Here is a 21683-nt window from a genome sequence, read left to right as displayed (position 1 = left end):
TTTGCAGTTGTCCGTGGTGCACGTGTTTATCACTTTTTCGCGTGTTATCTCATAAACATGTAACAGACGATTAACATTTTCTGCATACACTATTGTTGTATTTAGGTTATGTGTTTTAGATAGACTTCATCGAAAGAAAATGTATACTTTGTCTGAAATTTATATTTTCAGTTGGTAAAGTTTCTTTTGGACGTCTGTTTAGTTTCACTCCAAGAATAGGAACTCCAAAGATGATCATCCCACTTCACAGAGAGGTAGAGGCAGAGGAGACTTCCAAGGGGGATACTGCCAGAAATGACTCAACCAGAGATCTACAGATTCCTTCAGACCCTGCTGACATTGCCTGCCCAGTGGACAACGATTTAGAACTTCAGAAGATCAAGGCTACAACCACATTGAATCCCGTCGAACTAGCCTGTCTCACAGACATGGAGCCAAGACTACCCAAGTTCAGCACTCCCCCTACCCCGGGACCAGTCGGAGGTTGTCTTATGCAGTACTCAGACAACTGGGAAGCCATCACAGACGACTCATGGCTGCTCGAAGTAGTAAGAAAAGGATACAAACTTCCTTTCTTAAAACGCCCAAGACTAGTCATCCATCCTACTGGACCGCGATTCCATCTATCTGGACGGAAGTTAATTGCAGCAGAAGTGGCCATACAAAAACTACTTGCAAAAGGAGCTATCAGCAACTTAAAGGAGTCAGACACCACTCACGGATTCTACTCCCCAGTATTCCTGGTACCAAAGAAGAATTCTTCAGAGATGCGATTAATCATAGATCTAAAAGTCCTAAACAAAGAATATCTGGAAAAGCCTCCCAAGTTTCAGATGGAATCTATGAAGAAGTTGAAGAATGCCTTAAGCAGATTCAATGATAAGCATAGACCTCCAAGACGCCTATCTTCACGTCCCCATCCATCCAAGTCATCGTAGTTATCTGCGCTTCGTTGGTGGATGTCTTGCCTCGGCTCGCTCCAAGATCTAACCTACAGAGGCAGACTACAGTTATGTCCCCTGCAAAATTGGATGAATACCACCAAAGACCTAGGGTTGGAAGCTTTAATTCAACCCATCATCTGCACCACTCATCAGTACAGATTGCTACAGACAACTTGACCGTGGTTGCTTACATACAGCAAGACACATACCGGGCAAGTTAAATATCCTAGCAGATTACTTATCCCGGAAAAATAAGATTGTACCCACGGAATGGTCACTCCAAACCTAGATCTTTTCGCCACATGTCTCAACAACAAACTACCAGTCTACGTCAGTCCGGTACCAGACCCGCTTGCTCTTCAGGTCCACTCTCTTTCTATGGACTGGGAGGGAATGTTTGCTTATACATTTCCCCCATGGGCTCTTCTAGACAGAGTTCTGAAGAAAATAGAAGAGACAGACTGCGTCATAATTCTCATAGCCCCGGCATGGTCAAACAGGGATTGGTTTCCAAGGTTACTACCCCACCTAGTGGAAAAAAAACCTCTGAAACTCCCGGTACATCACGATTTACTGAGACAACCAAAAACGGACATATTTTACGGCCGCCTCGACAATCTCCACCTTCACACTTGGAAGTTATCTCGAAGGAGGTGCAAGCCGCCGGGTGAAGATTTCAGAATACCTCATGAACTCAGGGTAAGTCGACCTTTGTACTTAGTTTGCTATTGGATAGTAGACAAGTCAAGTGGCAACACTGTAATCATAGATCGGAAGGATACAAGTAATATATGGTTTCTACATGATAATCTGGGATGTATGATGTACTAACACCGGAAGTGACGTCATGGGAGACCTCACTCCGGACTAACGTCCAAAAACGTTAAATATCACTATCCAAAAGGGCATAACGGATGCTACATCATAAGGTGATATGAAATCATAGAAGACATATGTCGCAAACGAGGTCATTGAATGACAACCGGAAGTGACGTCACAGGTGATGTCATCACCGGAAGTGACATCATAATATGTCTAAGTATCACAATTGTGGCTAAATATAAGTATATTATATTCATAATAGGACGTTTTTCTCTATGTCTAGCCTTGAAGTTAGGTCATTAGACATATACTGTTTAGTCCCAATTTTGTATACAATCCTTGTATTCCCACTTCACAAAGCCAAATATCTAAGGGATGCTAGATACAAGATCCCACCTGTCCCTCTGGTTTATACTGGCTATGATGTAATAGAGGTAGGGTCTTCACAAGAATTATCTAACAATAGTTATCATTTTGTATAATTCTAAGAATACTACCTCTATTACATCAGGAATTAATCCCTCCCACCTCCCCAAATATCTGCATCTAGTTGATGAGGGTCACAGGTTGAAAGAAATGAGGTGATTCCCACCTTGTGCATGCTCAGTGGCGTCTCTGACGAGGGATAGGGTTTCTATCACAACTATTGATATGTTGGCAATGAAAAGGACGTCTGTTGAAAATTTATTTCACTTTGTAGAGTGGTTCTCAGCATAAACAGGAATTTATGGCTATGATGTAATAGAGGTAGTATTCTTAGAATTATACACAATCATAACTATTGTTAGATAATAATCGATCATATATTATTAAGTAATTTTTTATCATGTATATTACTTTTGCACATTATATTACAATTGTTTTGATTTTGCTGTTACATTATCATTTGTGCACCTGCACTGAGTGTTGACAAATACACCCATGATAAAAAAACTGGTAATAGACCAACAAGAGCAATACATGCACCTGTGATAATTTTAGCTACAAAATGTGATTAGTAGTTATGCATCTCACCATGACTACAGCTGACATGATCTCTTGACAGTTCATCAAGAGAGGGAGAAGACTCAGTGGCAGTGGCATTTAGGTGAGCTGTACATAGATGGAGTCACTGTGAGGTGCTTGTATGTTCGACTGTCAACATTTCACCCAAAAACTTTGAGGATTGATTAGTTCTGTAAACATGTTTAAAGTGTTTGTAGACATGTGAATTTATGATCATGTAATTGAACTTGTATCTATTTAAAAAATATAGTTTGAAGAAATCGGCTGTCATCTTTCCAGGGGTGTATTTATACTCGCTCAGAGGCAGACATTTGGCCTCAATATGCCACAAATGTCAGTACAAAATTCTAAATGGGAATTAAAGATTTCCCAATTCATGTTAATATACTGGTAGTTGTAACTGTAGAATGTGATGACTTAGGCTACTTGTATTTCACTGATAACAGGACCAATATAGTTGAAGAGCCTTGAATGCCTCATGTTACAGCATTACATTGAATACAATATAATGTTAAATACCCGAAATTAACAACTTTAAAACAATCCCAGTTATAACAAAAATAACAATTATAACCCATTTTGTCTACCAAGGGGACTTCGTTTAGCATCACCATATTTGAGGTTAGGGAGGAGTTCTTGTGTTCAAACAACACTAGCTGGGTGAGTCCAGGGCAGACTTGTCTCATTTCCAGTTTGGATTTAGCCAATGACATGTCAGCTTTGTGTGCCGAACAGGTCTCCTTGCATAGGATTCACTGAACAGATAGCACAATGTGATTTGAAAGTTTAAATTATTGAAAGGCCTGTACTGGATTTGGACATTTAGAATGCTTTCTTTTAGGTCATAGTTACAAATTCAACTGGAATTGGAAATCACATTGTTCATAAGGCTCCCATTAAACAGTGGGCATAATAGTATATGTTTATCCAAGGTTACTGGGTGATATAGGTAAACATGTCCAGAGAAACACTTTACTATCACCCACAAGTGCACTGCAGGTTGTATATTTGTTTTGTTTTATGATATTTATGATAGTGTGAGGTGTTTATTGATCTCTACATTATTCATATTCATTGTTTTTGTTTTAAAATATTCTAGTTTGAATCTGTGCCATATGTGGTATACTGTTTTTGCATCGAGATTACTTGAAACATTAACTTTGAAAAAGAAAACAATTCTCCATCAGTCTCCAATGCCAACAGTTTTGGCCTTTCACTACTTCTAACTTAGGTATTTACAGGATGAAGTGCCTCTGACCATCTTCTGGACCAATCTTTAAGTAGGAGTGCACCTGACTAAGTTGACCCATTTACGAGTCTCTATTTCTTATATATATTACAGAATATATTACAGAACACTCATCTGTGTAGGAGTATATAATTGCCCGATAAGTATCAGCGAAAACGTCTCAGTTTCATCAATGTTTGAAGTAAGTTTTTTCTTAACGGCTCAATCACAACAAATTTAACTTGTGTGTGGTTTTAATATGTGCACCCTTTTGTCAATGTTCTAAGGGTCATACTAGGGTGAATAGGGTTATAAGATAAGAATTGGTGCTTTAGCTGGAAAAGCTCAATTTTCAGTTGATCAACCGTTATACTTAAATTGGTTCATTAATTGACTAACCTGATTAGACGTGTTGTCTTGACCATGTTTGGACCAAGATATACCTACATCTATGGCATTGAGAAACATGAATTGTGTAGTGTAGGTGTGACTTTATGAATAGCCAGTAGGACCGCCTAGGACCGGTACGGTATCTCAGTGAACTAGCACTATAAATCAGGATCAGTCCGGACTAGCACAAGAAGCCATACACACACACGTGCATGCACGTCGCTATATAAGTGCAATAATCTTGGATTCGACGTTAAACCCAATTTCACCTCACCTCACCATGTATAGCCAGTAGGCCTGGACCAGATAGATGACTACATTACTTCATGTACTTTATCACCACGGGAATGGTATGCATTATAAGACAATTACCTCACTGAGTTACTTATTAAGCTTCACTTATGTCAGTATATCACCAGGTGATAGTACACACTTCATGGGAACAAATCTCAAGCCAAGCAATACTTAGTTGCATTGTGGTTCCTATCACTTCTGCCAGTACGAAGCTGTGTAAACCATATCAAAAGTACTTAGTCTGTCTCATGTTGTATGTAACCACTTATTATCACTCCACATTGCACTGCACACACCATTACTGGTGCAAAAATATGTAGATAAGTTTGAAAACATCAGTACTTGTGGAAAGTTGGAATTTCCAGTGTGTGTAAGAAATGAGTGAGTGAGTGAATATGGTTTTACGCCGCTTTTAGCAATATTCCAGCAGTATCATGGCGGGGGACACCAGAAATGGGCTTCACACATTGTACCCATGATGGGAATCGAACCCGGATCTTCGGCGTGACTAGCGAATGCTTTAACCACTAGGCTACCCAAGCCCCTGTGTGTAAGAAAAGTAATAGATGTTCTTGGATCAAGATATATTCACAATGGTGACATGACACTTGTAGCTTCAGATTGTATTATGGATTGGACAAACCACTTTGATTTCTTGTTTTACTTAATAAGACACTTTTGGAAGAGTAAGAAGGAAAACAATGTTATTATTTAATATGAGACATGGTTATAACATTCTCCAACAAAACTGCCACTGTGGTGGTGTTTATTGTTTGTTAAACATACAGCTTACTTGTTTGTTTCTCTACAGTATCATTCGTTAAAACTAGGAGCAGATGACAGCAAGTATATGTTCTACTGATCATAACGTCTTTTGTGCATTGTATTGACTTTGCAAAACTGGAGGCATGTGCATATATAGAAACAAAAAGATCTAATTTGTTATTCAACTTCAAAATATTACCGGTAATGACTAATGGTCAGTCTAATTCAAACAGATCTCAGTTCTCACTACTGCTGAACAAAGATCTGAGGACATTCCATTATGGGTCGTATCAGAATGACTTTTCATCCTACCTATCAGTGTCACCAGATTGGGAAAGTGACAGTCGAAATATGTTTTCTTATCATGCATCCTGAAAGAGGTTAACAGTGCTTAACACTAGGTTTTCCAAAAGACAGTTATGGGCTGAATGATTGATTTCATCAAAATCTTCGTATTTGAAATTGGAAGCGATTTCCATAGCCGGTGGTATTTTTGGGAAATACTGCCACACAATCTCGGCCATCTATTAGATATTCCAGCGTTTTCTTTTGTTCAGTTTTCAAATTTTGAATCAATATTTTTCAAAGCATAGTATGAAATGGAAGTCGCCAATTTGAAACTAGTGCCGTAAAACTTGATAAAGTAGCTTTCTGATTGGCTAATGTTGACCTATCGTTACCTGGTAGTCATTTATTTCATTGGTCGGTCAAAGTTCGCAAAAGGTAAGAAATATAATTTGAAAAGTTTGTATTACCATGATTTCTAATATATACAGCTAGCAAATGATGTGGATGTGACGAGGCTGAACTTAGTGAAGATGCCAGGGGCAGCAATGTTGAAACTGTATCAGTGTTTCATGTGAGAAACCGGGGCTTACCAGGACTTGACACATACTGATAGTATGGAAACAGTTCCACATTCTTAGTTTTGTGAATGGTTTTCAGTAGGCTATGAATCTGTAATGGTGAGTTTGTTATGTATTCAAGTTATGTACAGAGTCTACTCCACAGCTGACAAGTTGGCAAAAGTATCTCACTTTCCTATCCATTACTGAACATGTTTGATTTCATACTAACAATTAATACACATATCAGGAAGAGACTTCATGGATGTCAACTTCTTTATTATTAGTCAACATCCATAAACTCTCTTCCTTATGAGTATCACTTCTAAATGCCTTTCAAAGACTTACATACGCATATCTACGCAATACAATTTCATGTTTTACACTTGGTGTGTTAGAGTCTCAATAAATTACTATTTTTACACTTTTAAATGTGTTTGCTGTTGTTTATAAGGAAAAGCTAATTAAGCTACATGTTTCACAGATTTTTGTTCCCCATATACCTTGATATACCTCTTGTTGAAATACCAATAAATCAATGACATACAGTACATACATAAATTATGACTACAGTGTACTTAGTGCCTAATACTATAATTTCTTGATGGGGTTATAGTTTTATTTTTAAAATGCCATCCTTTGACATCAGGGGACGTTTTTGCTGGAGTGAGCTAGAGAGAACACATATAATCAAAATATCTTTCTTATATTAAATCTTACTATACCAAGCTATTTAATTTTTTTTTATTTATATGACAAAAACGTGATCAGCAGATAGTAATCCAGTTAGTCTGTCCTTAACTGTCAGTCTCGTGAGCAGCTCTTTTGAAACCAAAGTGGCAGCTGTGAATCATCATGTAATAATTATGAATGAACCTAGATAGCATATTTCCTTGTACAAACCTTATGAACTGAAACACTGTTAGACATAACTCATAGATACTCAATAGCTTGATGGCTATACCATTAGAACTCAACACTTGAATTTTAAATCCTTTGTCCAGAAAATATGAGCGCAAAGCGAAGACTGCATGACATAAATAGTTTATTATACATGTATACACTCACACGCAACAATGGTGATGAACATCAGACTACCACATGCTTCCTACAGATCTTGTTAACTGTGCAGACTAGGAGAACTGCTGCAGTGCTGTCTTCACCCTGAAAACAACACCATCCATTAGTTCAGTCATATCAGCAGGTGCCTTTTAACAGGTGAGTTAAAAATGGTGAGGACAGATTGCCTCTAATTGTATGTGAGAAAAATATTGCTACCTGGTTAATGAATTGTAAGTTTTAGACTAAAAATGCTGGTATATGACTGCAGCTGCAACTCAGGAAGTTTGCCTTGTGCATCGCTTGAACTTACTTGTCAAAGAGCGTGGAGTCTTGTGTACCCAGCAGCTGCTGCAGGAGCTTCTGGACGCCCATGTCCCGGAGTCGGGTCTGTCGATTGTATGCACCTAAACAGCAGGTATATCTCATTCACTCATCAACCAACACTTGACAGATATAAAGGCACAGCTTGGAAAATACTGGAATTGGGTTCCTGTTTTAGTACAGGCTTCAAAGAAATTGTAATATGGCTAGGAAATGCAAACTGCCTCTACTCTCTACTATATTGTGTTCCAAGTAGTGTCTGGCAAGATGTACTTTGCCTACCTTCCTCCTCATTGCAGACCAGGTTGGAGATGCAGAACGTAGCAGCAATCTGCAGCTTGACATTGCTGTGAACCTGTGAGGAACAGAAACATACAACTCACATAACTAAACAAACACTACACCATGGACAGGGACATTGTTAGTGACATCTAGACACAGGACGCCCTGTACAAACACTACACCATGGACAGGGACATTGTTAGTGACATCTAGACACAGGACGCCCTGTACAAACACTACACCATGGACAGGGACATTGTTAGTGACATCTAGACACAGGACGCCCCGTACAAACACTACACCATGGACAGGGACATTGTTAGTGACATCTAGACACAGGACGCCCTGTACAAACACTACACCATGAACACCCCGTACAAACACTACAGCATGGACACCCTGTACAAACACTACACTATTGACAGGTACATTGTTAGTGGCACCGAGTCCCTGTACAAACACTACTCCATGGACACCCTGTACAAACACTACAGCATGGACACCCTGTACAAACACTACACCATGGACACCCTGTACAAACACTACACCATGAACACCCTGTACAAACACTACACCATGGACACCCTGTACAAACACTACACCATGAACACCCTGTACAAACACTACACCATGAACACCCTGTACAAACACTACACCATGGACACCCTGTACAAACACTACACCATGAACACCCTGTACAAACACTACAGCATGGACACCCTGTACAAACACTACACCATGGACGCCCTGTACAAACACTACAGCATGAACACCCTGTACAAACACTACAGCATGGACACCCTATACAAACACTACACCACAGACAGGAACATTGTTAGTGGTACCTAGTCCCTGTACAAACACTACACCATGGACACCCCGTACAAACACTACTCCATGGACACCCTGTACAAACACTACACCATGAACACCCTGTACAAACACTACACCATGAACACCCTGTACAAACACTACACCATGGACAGGGACATTGAAAGTGGCATCGAGTCACTGTATAAACAATACAGCATGGACACCCTGTACAAACACTACACCATGGACACCCTGTACAAACACTACAGCATGAACACCCTGTACAAACACTACTCCATGGACACCCTATACAAACACTACACCACAGACAGGAACATTGTTAGTGGTACCTAGTCCCTGTACAAACACTACACCATGAACACCCTGTACAAACACTACTCCATGGACACCCTGTACAAACACTACTCCATGGACACCCTGTACAAACACTACACCATGAACACCCTGTACAAACACTACAGCATGAACACCCTGTACAAACACTACTCCATGGACACCCTATACAAACACTACACCACAGACAGGAACATTGTTAGTGGTACCTAGTCCCTGTACAAACACTACACCATGGACACCCTGTACAAACACTACTCCATGGACACCCTGTACAAACACTACTCCATGGACACCCTGTACAAACACTACACCATGAACACCCTGTACAAACACTACACCATGAACACCCTGTACAAACACTACACCATGGACAGGGACATTGAAAGTGGCATCGAGTCACTGTATAAACAATACACCATGGACAGGGACATTATAAGTGGCACCAAGTCCCTATACAAACACTACACCATGGACAGGGACATTATAAGTGGCATCGAGTCACTGTACAAACACTACACCATGGACACCCTGTACAAACACTAGACCATGAACACCCTGTACAAACACTACACCATGGACACCCTGTACAAACACTACAGCATGAACACCCTGTACAAACACTACACCATGAACACCCTGTACAAACACTACTCCATGGACACCCTGTACAAACACTACACCATGGACACCCTGTACAAACACTACTCCATGGACACCCTGTACAAACACTACACCATGAACACCCTGTACAAACACTACACCATGAACACCCTGTACAAACACTACAGCATGGACACCCTGTACAAACACTACACCATGGACACCCCGTACAAACACTACACCATGAACACCCTGTACAAACACTACACCATGAACACCCTGTACAAACACTACACCATGAACACCCTGTACAAACACTACTCCATGGACACCCTATACAAACACTACACCACAGACAGGAACATTGTTAGTGGTACCTAGTCCCTGTACAAACACTACACCATGGACACCCTGTACAAACACTACTCCATGGACACCCTGTACAAACACTACACCATGAACACCCTGTACAAACACTACACCATGAACACCCTGTACAAACACTACACCATGGACAGGGACATTGAAAGTGGCATCGAGTCACTGTATAAACAATACACCATGGACACCCTGTACAAACACTACACCATGGACACCCTGTACAAACACTACACCATGGACAGGGACATTATAAGTGGCATCGAGTCCCTGTACAAACACTACACCATGGACACCCTGTACAAACACTAACCTATGGACAGGGACATTGTTAGTGGTACCTAGTCCCTGTACAAACACTACACTATGAACACCCTGTACAAACACTAACCTATGGACATGGACATTGTTAGTGATACCTAGACAGACTCCCTGTGCAAACAAACGTAAAACTCACCACCCACCCACCCCTTCTTAATACACTACTTCTAAACAGCAGACTTGGTGGCTGACACTGTATGCAAGGTATTCCACTCCTCACCATGTAAGACATGAGCTTCTTCAGAACATCTTCATTAGCCATGATGACATCCTTGGCACTATCTCCATCTGCGATGTTTGCCAGGATACAGAGAGTCTGGAAATATGTTAATTACAGTCTGTATACCTATCAATCATAAAATCTCTATTTTCACCTGTGGTGATCAGTTCAAAGCTTCTGGTTAACCATTTTAAAAAGGCTACTACAAAACTGGCAGTGGTGATCTGTAAATATCCTCAAGTATGGCAGAATAAATCATATTCCCATGAAGTCTGAATGTATTAATATCTGTGCAATGGAGATATTGTTTGGTTGGTATTGTATACACTAGGAACTACCACTGAGAGCCCTGTATGTGGCACAACCCTTTGAAGCTAAGTATACTGTAACCATTCCATACAACACAACAACGAGCAAAATAACACACCTGTTCCTTGACATCCACGGAGTGATCTCCCTCAAGAATAAAGACAACGGCCTGCATCACCTGTTTCCCATACACGTTCATGATACTGTCGATGTGCTGAAATTTGGTCAATGTCTGTAAACATTTGAGTGAGATTATTCTTGAATATTTGCATGAGTATGGTGAGTGAGTGAGTTGGGTTTAACGCCGCTTTTAACAGTATTCCAGTTATATCGCGGCGTGTCAGCTTAATGTGGGAGGAAAGCCCAAAGTGATGCAGGTCTCAGACGTTTACCACTTCGGTGAAACCCACAAGCACGGGAATGGGGCTGACAAACCTAGAAACATAATCGGGGCGAACCAGGATTAGACAACTGGGCCACCCATGCCCCCTGCATGAGTATGATATCATGAAAGACAGTCAACAGATGAGATTCTGAAACTACAGGACAAGATGAAATGAAGTATGGAAGATATTAAGCACTTGCCAGAAGTCAGGAGTGTGTGGACCTTGGAATAGGGAGTCCTCTATGACAAACAACAATTCTTAGATTGGTAAACAAATGTTTTCAAGCTTGTCTTTCACATGACATGTGGTTTACTCAATCCTGATTACTTTCTGATCTTAAGTCCATCAGATATTGCAGGAGAACTGGACATAATTTGAAGCTGCACAATGACTGACCAGCATATAGGAAAGGAGTCCTGGAGAGAGTGGGGGCAGTTATTAGAGCAGGGACTCCTATTATGTTGAATATTGGACAACAAGAATCCAACAGGCGAAACATAAGCCTCTTGTTACCTTCATTCATTGTTCTATACATGTAGTGATTGTTGTTTCAGTTTTCAATGTTGAATTTAACAGATTGGAATAGTGTATTGTATAGGAATGTCATAGTTAGAGGGACAGTGCTTCCATTAACTACATGTGTGTAACAGCTGGGTGTCTAAAGATGTACTGAGATGCAAGAGGAGAAGAGATTTATGAAAATTAAACGTTTCAATGATCTTTCTCAAATTTACACCACCATTGAAAAGAGAATGTTTTGGAGGAGAGTTAAAATATCATTACCTCCATGCAAATTCAAAAAAACAAACTAGATGCAGATTACATCCAACTGAAATGAAACCCATTGAAACTGTTCCAACATGCTGTCCAAGAGAAGAAGGAAGCCCAGAGCCCAACACAAATCACAGAGTAGACAGCACAAAAAACTTTAACCTACTTGGCACTTCTGAAATTTCAAACCTACTGGTTTGTTTGACAGGAGATTCCTCAAAAGACCCAAAGTCTTCATTAAAATGTTGGGGTTCTGGTCTGACAGAAGACAAAACAGCTGATCTGACCCCAGTGTCTCAACAATCTGAGTCTTCACTTTCTGGTCTGCTTGAAATGCCATGTTCTGAAATAAAACAACAGACTAAATGACATGACTGTATACTGTACTCAACCATGAAAGGCAGATAAATACAACAATGGACAAGGTAGATAAGTGTGAAAGCATTTCCTACAACTGTACACTGTCAGCTGATGGGATTCACAAAGTGTACGGTGTATGTCATAAAGTAAACAAAGATGGGAATACACGTAATGATTTTCTGCGTACATGTAGCAAACATAATGATGTTGGGTAGAGCAGCAGGCAGGCATGAAAATGTATTGATTACTAAGTTTGGGCTAATAGCTAATAGTGGCATGTGACTACTGGCTGCAGTTCAACCATGTGGAAATCACCAAACATACTAATCTTCCTGTGTCCTTTACACTAGACAATGGCAGTTTTCACAAAAAACATGGGCAAAAGATTGAATGTGTTAAGTGTTGTACGACTCTCACCATCAACCCCCACACTCCATTCAGTCTCAGCGGGGCCTCGTTACGACTGGCAAGACTGGCTAGGATATTGATAGCTCCACACTCTAGAATAGGCTGAAAATGAATAATAATAATGATATGGAACAATACTTGAAAAGAAACTTAATTCTTCAAATATCAGCTCATTTATAATTGTCTTAGCAATACACATCGTGTAGTTGTTTAGCACATTTTGTGAAGATGTTTTGCAGAAATGTAGAAACAAATATTTTTGTAAACTCATGTACAGCCTCAACTGATTTCTGATTAAATGTAATGTTTTTTATACTTACCTGCTATAAAGTGCTTTGGATTCCCTACCTTATATAAACAGACTGGAATAGGAGAGACAGTTCAAACAGACTACAGCCCATAGCCCGATACTCACAGGTTATCCACCTTGGCCCATAATCCCTCATATTCTTCACTGTATGACTGCAGGCGCAGCATTGACAGTGGTGCCAGAACGGTGAGTCAGAAGAGGCAGACGCAGTCTGGGTGGGCCCAAAGGTGTAGCACCAGGTGGGTATAAAAATATTGCATTTAATCAGAAATGCTCATGTTTCACCCTACCTGACGCTACACTGTGCTTTATTCAACTGACATGGAAAGCGGGCTTAATGTGAGAAACGCCAGTCACACTGAGGCATCACAGCGAAGGAATCAGACAAGGAAACCTACAGGCGACAGCGAGGCAGCCACTCCAGTCTCAATAGTCTGGGAGATTGGATGTGGGTCAAGCCCTCTTGGAACAGAATGGTGGGCTGAAGGCAGAGAGAACATCACTTGACAAAAGGTAAATAACAAGGCAGACCGCATCCAGCTCGAGAGAGGGGGGGAAAACGGTACCAATACTTTACCAGGTAATGACTGCAACCCAGAATATTCATAAAGGACTGAAAAAAGGTGTGGTCCTACCTCGTCAGCAGGTGCCAGCAGAGCAAGTGGGGCCACAGGCGACCTAGTTCCTCATATAGGGCACGTTCAATGACATCGGGGATTCATCAGCTGCTGGGCCAAGATAAGTGGACTGAAGCTGTTTCTGAAGATCGAGTTCCACATTATCATGTGGACCGATGATCCCCGAAAGTTGTGGGACATGAACATGCGGATCAGGTTGACCAGGAAGTTGATTTTTAGCGAGGAAGTCCCAAGAAAGACCAAGGTGAACCAGGCCGTGAGGTCGCTGGTCGAACCTGACCCGGGTGACATCAAGGGCATGAAGCTCACTAACCCTGACCACCGTGGCAAGAGCCAGGAGATAGCAGGACTTTATGGTGAGATCTTCAACGAGGCAGACATGAGCGCTTTGTACAGTTGCTTGGCGTAACCCATATAAACCAAAATTGAGATCCCAAGCAGGAGGACGGAACTTCTTAGTCTGACCATCCAGTCGAAAACTTCAGACAAAAAGTGCAGCCACAAACGATCTGCAAGACAGAATGGAGTGCCGCAAGATACGTTGCAATACTGGAACCAGCAAGGTGACGGGACTAGCATAGATAAACCAAGGAGTCAGCCTCCTGGCCTCCACCAAAACGATGTGTCTGATTGAGCAGAAAGCAAGATGAGCAATCAACGATGAGCCCTAGAGACAGCCACTGCAGCACGAGTCGAAAACCCTTAAGCGATCAAGGACTTCTGGAGTCATACCATACAAGCAGATAGTAGTTGTTGGGGTTTTGATGTGGTTGTCTGGTGTTGAGCATGCCAGAAGATGCATACCTGGCAAGCTGAAGAAGGCTTGGAAACCAAACTGTGGCCGGCCAGTAAAGCTCGACCAAAATCAGATCCAGAGGACAGGTCTGAGGTGCATTCAATAAGCTGTTTGGAGCCGATGTGCCAGCAAGCGCCTCCGAATATTTTCTAATGGATGAAACGCATACTGAGAGCGCTTTCTAGTGCCTCCGCGCATACTGAGGAGATGGCACGCCGAGGGACAAAGATGGCAGACTTGAACAAATGCGGGTCCTGTGAACATTACATTTTCGACATGGAAGAACTTGTTAGACATACACACACACAGTGGTGAAGTTTGATACAACCACATTAGTGATTACATTTATTGGAAGACTTGTCACTTGTTAAAACCAGGAAAACCCAATTGTTTTAGCTTCATTCAGAAACCCCTCACAGCACAGAGTATTTTTCCTTGCAACCCATGTTAATTTCAGAACAGAATAAAACCTTTGCATGTGCTGTTTGTGAACAAGATACATGTATAATAAAATTTGGTATGAAGTTGCAGTTTTGTCCCAATAACACTCATTTGATTTCTATTTGTTAACATTTGACATATATTATTATGCAATATAAACCTTCATTTGTAAAAACTAAAAGAAAAGGTAAATTCAGATATTTTCATAGATGTCTGTCTTTTCTTAAATAAATCTAAAACATTGCAATTTGTTTTTTTTTACTGCAGTCTACAATATGCCAGCAATATCCTGGCGGCCTATAAATAATCAATTTTGTCCCTGACAACTAAACCAGTGGTGATGTGGACAACGTCCCATGCCGTCGGGGCATTTGTGGCCAACTCGTGTTATTCTGGGACAAGCAGGTTATGAAAGGGGAAAATGCTGACGAATGGCCGTCGGGGTACAATGAAACACAATTAATTTATTCCCCTTAATAACTGTCCTGAATATACTGAAATTAAATATATATGAATTTAAATATCAAACAATTATGTTTTTACCCATTAGTGGGTAAAAAACAGTTAAATAAAATACCTGGAATGCAGTTTTAAAAAATAAGATTTTATTTGAGTCCGTAAATCCACATCTTCGAGTATAAGGCTGATGGCTTCAATACAAGTTTTCTTATGGGTCTTTCAATTTCAATTTCCCCCTGACGTCAGCAAATCTGGTGATTCATCAATTATATTACACTCCCATACACACATACCTTGCCGCGAATAGCTGCAAGATTGCTGAGTTAAGCAAAAATTACTCACTCACTCATACACACATACAAACAGTACTTCAACAGTATATTATTTCATTATTTATTTATATTATGGAATAGTTGATAAATTACGTCCAATCTATTTCAAGGGTATATTAATATTAAGACAGAAAGAATTTCAAATACATATTCTGATTTAAAAAAATATTTTATAGCTTTTTTCTGTATGATTTTGGTGAGTGAGTGAGTGAGTGAGTATGGTTTTACGCCACTTTTAGGAATATTCCAGCAATATCATAGCTGGGGACACCGGAAATGGGCTTCACACATTATACCCATGTCAGGAATCGAACCCGGGTCGTCAGCATGACGAGCGAACGCTTTAACCACTAGGCTACCCGACCGTCCCTGTATGATTTTAGAATAGTATGGCATCCAAACTTTAGGGGGATTTCCGAAATCAATTAGAGAACCATAGAGATATTTGGTTTAAGGATTTCCAAAATACTGGAACATTTTTGAGCTCATCACTGATTAAAAGATTGCTAAGGGAACAAGATATTTTGTCAAGTCAAAAGATCTGTGATCATTGTTCGGTGGAAAGTTAACTTGTGGATAAGATATAAGATATACGTGCTGAACCAGAAGTCCTTATTTACCTAACTTTCCAATCTTTATTTTATTTACCCCAGTACATTTGTAAATACAGTAGGGCACTGATATAACGAACACGGATAGAGTGAACAAACAGATACAACGAACTGTTACAAAATCCACGATTTATCTCCTATATATTATCATATAAAATTTGCGTACATAACGAACTCTCTACAGCGAACTAACGGATATAGCAAACTGATATCTGATCCCTGACGAGCCCATCTACCACTAGTGACTTGTACAGCAAACTGAGAAATCTCACTCAGTGTCAAGTGTCACTGACAATTGGCTGTACACAATCAGCGGCAAATCAACACAATCACGGTCTATAATTTGATTTTCCAATGTTAAATAAGTCGGTAGGATTACATGAGTTGGGTCCGACATATATCACGATAAAGCCATAAAATAGAGTTTTGTTGTTTGATCGGTGACCGTCTAACTTACGGTAAGTTTATCATATCTTTATTCTAAACAATAATACTTTAACATACACATGTTCAACAACATTGCTAAAATCAGTCTGCAACCCCATTTTGAAAATCACGCCCTCTGCTGGCGGAAGTTGACACATCATTCATTTGCAGCCGAACATCCGCAGAGAGGGCTAAGTAAGCGCTCGGAAAGCACCTCGGCCTATTGAGCACAGGCCTTGTCTGCTTTGTGAATGACCTGGGTAAGAAGAAATGGGGGCAGAAAAGTTATGCGCTCTGTGGGGGAAGGACGATAAGGTCGAGAAAGTGAGTCTGCTAACACATTGCGACATCCCGGAATATGATGGGCCAGGATCTGAAAAGGGCGGAGATCGAGTGGTTGACCTTGTGCTCACTGGGCCCTGGATTGGATGGCTTCGAACCGATCTGGAACTTGTAGTGAACTGTCAGAAAGTAGCTGCCAATGAAAGTGAGGTGGCGAGAGTGATTAAGATCCGACTTCTCCAACTTGACCACCCAACCAAACTCATGAAGGAGTTGAAGGGTGAAATCTGGCTTAAAAATCTGGGTCTGAAGGAAGCTGTGGCTGATGATGCAGTCGTTGAGGTAGGCTTTGAACCGAATTCCCCTCCGGTGAAGGAACGAAACTATGGGCTTGGTTAAACACGTGAACAATCATGGGGCTGTAGAAATTCCAAATGGGAGCACTTTCCACTGAATCAATGATGCGCTGCATGAATGAGAACGTGCAGGTAGGCAAACTGTGGGTCCAAACTGATGAGGTGGTCCATCGATTTTATCAGGTGGTGAAGGGTGCAGTTGGAGATCATCTGCAACTGCGGCATAGGAGCGAGATAAGCGCCAGGTTGTGAATCATCCACAGTTTGGAGGAACCCTTCTTGGGTGAATAAAATCCTGACTGGATGGTGTCAGCGTCCAATTTTTCAAGTGCATTCTTGCCACTCAGTAAGTCAATACTGGCCTATAGAGGCCGATATTGAGGTTCCAATAGGGTGGTAGTGAGAGGAGGAATGGCATGAAACTATAGGTGAAACCCATGTCAAAGGATCCACATGATGAATGGATCCTGTAACAGCTGCCAATTCCTCCTGTACCCTTGAAGTCAACCTCCTACTTGCTGAAAAAGGACAACTGGCGGAGGAAGTTCCTGGTTGCGGGGGCGTCTGAGGGAAGTCATTTATGTCGGCGGTCCCTGCCAGAAAAACATCCTGAGCAAGGGGCCTTGTAGTTCTGGTATTTCTTAAGGGACTGGCACTTGTGCCAAAAGCAAGAGGGCTCCCTCGTGAGACTAGGCTGCCCTTCCAAAATCTGATTTCCTCTGTTGAGAGAGCTGGGAAGACGTTCCTTATTGTTAAGGAGAAGAAACTATTGTTGGTTAGCATCCCAACTCTGTGCGCCCTTTGCTACTGTAGGGACCTGGCTGTGGAAAAGAAACGAACCAGACCAAGAGTGGCACATCAACTGAGTCTTAAAGAAGACAGCTTAAGTAAAGCCGAGCACCTAGCAATTGTTTTGGAGCCTAGTCATTATTGGCAGCATGTTGACATGTGAACACGCTGTCGTCGTTGCCAGTGCAAGGCAGAAAGTAGCTGATCATTAGCTTCAGATGGATGTTTGTCCAAACTGTCTTGTATTGGTCGAGTTGCCGGAAGCCACTGCCAACAGGATAAAGGGAGTGGCAAACAGCCGCGTCCATCCAACCCAGTTGTGTATCAGTCATAGGGATCAATGAACTTGTTTCAGAGGATCCGACAAGCATAGGGACGCCCTCATCAATGGGTAGCGAGAAGTTAGCCAAGTACATGGAATAGAACGGGCTATGCTCCTTCCGGAATCTAGGGATCTGAATATACGGTTGGCCGTAGGGAGGGCCGTAAAGGCAGCGTCCAGCAATCAGGCCAAATCAACAACTAACTGGAGAACGTCACCTGAATCCGAGACATTGTGTTCCACCTGGGTGGAGGCACCTCGCTCAGGTGAAGCGCAGGGGAAATGAAAAGTGGAAGAGAAGTATGGGGCGAGAAGACAGCCTGGTGACTTGTCGGTGACCGTTAACGATGTCCATGTGCCTGCAGGCGACATTCTGGCGACTTTCCGAAGACAGCTGCCAACAGCGCTTGCCAAAGGAATCAGGGAGGTCTTCAGGTGTACGGGAATGGCAACAGGATCCTGCAGAATCCCGTGAAGAAGTTTCGCAAGTTGTGTCGAGCGCTTAACAAGAGCTCTTCTGTAAGATGCAAATTCTAGAATTGACATAGAAGAGCAAACAGAGCACCGGTTTGCAAAAGAACATGCAGGTCAGCAGTAAGGGCAAAGATGATGTAGGTCTTTCCCCGACACGGGACGTTTACACAAAGTACAATGCATAGAATACATTCTGCAAAAATGTAAACAAGCACATAAGAGTAATTATCAGAAATAAATGTTAAGTGGAACATGTTACTGGAAAAACATGAGAACCATGCCCCAAAACACAACCAGAATGTGGAGAGTGCCTGCAAGATAACCAAAAACATATTACGCCCAAATGATAGGTAATATGTCAACAGTAAGTCAATATCATTAACTCGTTGGTATCGGGGCACGGGCTGTAGACTGTTTCAACTGTCTCTCCGTTCCAGTACTATCTGTTTGTATAATGTAGGGAAGCAAAAGCACTCATTATCATTCACACAAAAAAAGAAAAGTTTCTTTTTCCCCCAGAGCAGATTAATACCGGGTACATTATTTATTTGTAGATCCTATTGAGGTTAAGATTAACTTGATAAGGTAGTATCATACTTCCTTGCTAGGGGAGAACTCCAGCAGCAGGTTACACAGCGTCGATGAGGCAATGGCCACAGCTTCCTCATTGCCACTCTGCATCATCTGCAACATTCCACACACACACCACATCTGAGATTCTTTAACCACTACAGGTCTGAACGCAGCTTTAAATCTGCAACATTCCACACACATATCCATCTTCCCGAGGCAAGGAGTTAACTGACTTTAAAAGTCAAGTTTCCACCCTTGCCGAACTAGGCTGGAATTCCTGGGCTGGATCATAGCGCCACCAGTGGCTATTGAGAGTTATGTCCTTTCTATGCCTCTCCTACTGACCAATCAGATTCAACCTCTCGTATCACTTGTATTTGCTTCAAACAAAACGGTGGCGCCCAGTCCAGCAATCTGATCGATAATCAAGATCTATATTGTGATAAAACAAGTCTTACATTGCGAAGTGCATCAAATCACGTGAACACCTTGATTAAAAACATGAAAAGATTTAGAAAATATTTGTTGACAACGAGTTAGCGGTGCACATGCTTTGCAACCGAAATCTGCATGACACTTTACGAACCGGATATCCATTTCGGTGCGCGATTTTGATTGGACTATGCATAGACTCTGCAACATTCCACACACACACCACATCTGAGATGCTTCTAACCACTGCAAGTCTGAACGCAGCTTTAAATCTGCAACATTCCACACACACACCACATCTGAGATGCTTCTAACCACTGCAGGTCTGAACGCAGCTTTAAATCTGCAACATTCCACACATATCACATCTGAGATACTTCTAACCACTGCAGGTCTGAATGCAACTTTAAATCTGCAACATTCCACACATATCACATCTGAGATACTTCTAACCACTGCAAGTCTGAACGCAGCTTTAAATCTGCAACATTCCACACACACACCACATCTGAGATGCTTCTAACCACTGCAGGTCTGAACGCAGCTTTAAATCTGCAACATTCCACACATATCACATCTGAGATACTTCTAACCACTGCAGGTCTGAATGCAACTTTAAATCTGCAACATTCCATACATATCACATCTGAGATGCTTCTAACCACTGCAGGTCTGAATGCAACTTTAAATCTGCAACATTCCACACATATCACATCTGAGATGCTTCTAACCACTGCAGGTCTGAATGCAACTTTAAATCTGCAACATTCCACACATATCACATCTGAGATACTTCTAACCACTGCAGGTCTGAATGCAACTTTAAATCTGCAACATTCCACACATATCACATCTGAGATGCTTCTAACCACTGCAGGTCTGAATGCAACTTTAAATCTGCAACATTCCACACATATCACATCTGAGATACTTCTAACCACTGCAGGTCTGAATGCAACTTTAAATCTGCAACATTCCACACATATCACATCTGAGATGCTTCTAACCACTGCAGGTCTGAATGCAACTTTAAATCTGCAACATTCCACACATATCACATCTGAGATACTTCTAACCACTGCAAGTCTGAACGCAGCTTTAAATCTGCAACATTCCACACACACACCACATCTGAGATGCTTCTAACCACTGCAGGTCTGAACGCAGCTTTAAATCTGCAACATTCCACACATATCACATCTGAGATACTTCTAACCACTGCAGGTCTGAATGCAACTTTAAATCTGCAACATTCCATACATATCACATCTGAGATGCTTCTAACCACTGCAGGTCTGAATGCAACTTTAAATCTGCAACATTCCACACATATCACATCTGAGATACTTCTAACCACTGCAGGTCTGAATGCAACTTTAAATCTGCAACATTCCACACATATCACATCTGAGATACTTCTAACCACTGCAGGTCTGAATGCAACTTTAAATCTGCAACATTCCACACATATCACATCTGAGATGCTTCTAACCACTGCAGGTCTGAATGCAACTTTAAATCTGCAACATTCCACACATATCACATCTGAGATACTTCTAAC

The 21683-nt window shown here is 41.4% G+C and overlaps 1 protein-coding gene across 3 annotated transcripts in view; it reads right to left on the bottom strand.

The window, feature by feature from the left end:
• Positions 1 to 2919: 2919 nt before the first annotated feature.
• LOC139473453 (armadillo repeat-containing protein 8-like) overlaps positions 2920 to 21683 on the bottom strand; it is a 54433-nt gene continuing 35669 nt past the window's right edge. Inside the window, exons 13-21 of one of the 3 annotated variants that reach the window (XR_011653952.1) lie at positions 19715 to 19801; positions 12891 to 12983; positions 12280 to 12456; positions 11075 to 11170; positions 10648 to 10743; positions 7959 to 8031; positions 7666 to 7759; positions 7362 to 7457; positions 2920 to 2941 (exon numbers count right to left, since the gene is read on the bottom strand). Coding sequence is in view for 2 of the 3 variants with exons in the window: in XM_071256035.1 (XP_071112136.1) it covers positions 7427 to 7457; positions 7666 to 7759; positions 7959 to 8031; positions 10648 to 10743; positions 11075 to 11170; positions 12280 to 12456; positions 12891 to 12983; positions 19715 to 19801 (747 nt within the window). In the remaining variant the exon portion in view is untranslated. Of the gene's footprint in view, positions 2942 to 7330; positions 7458 to 7665; positions 7760 to 7958; positions 8032 to 10647; positions 10744 to 11074; positions 11171 to 12279; positions 12457 to 12890; positions 12984 to 19714; positions 19802 to 21683 lie in introns of those variants that run through there. The other 2 variants (XM_071256035.1, XM_071256036.1) reach the window with 2 other exon arrangements.

Source organism: Haliotis cracherodii, unplaced genomic scaffold (assembly GCF_022045235.1).
Source record: "Haliotis cracherodii isolate W230 unplaced genomic scaffold, xgHalCrac1.p SCAF_29, whole genome shotgun sequence".
NCBI lineage: Eukaryota > Metazoa > Mollusca > Gastropoda > Lepetellida > Haliotidae > Haliotis > Haliotis cracherodii.
This window is presented reverse-complemented; position numbering and strand designations above follow the sequence as displayed.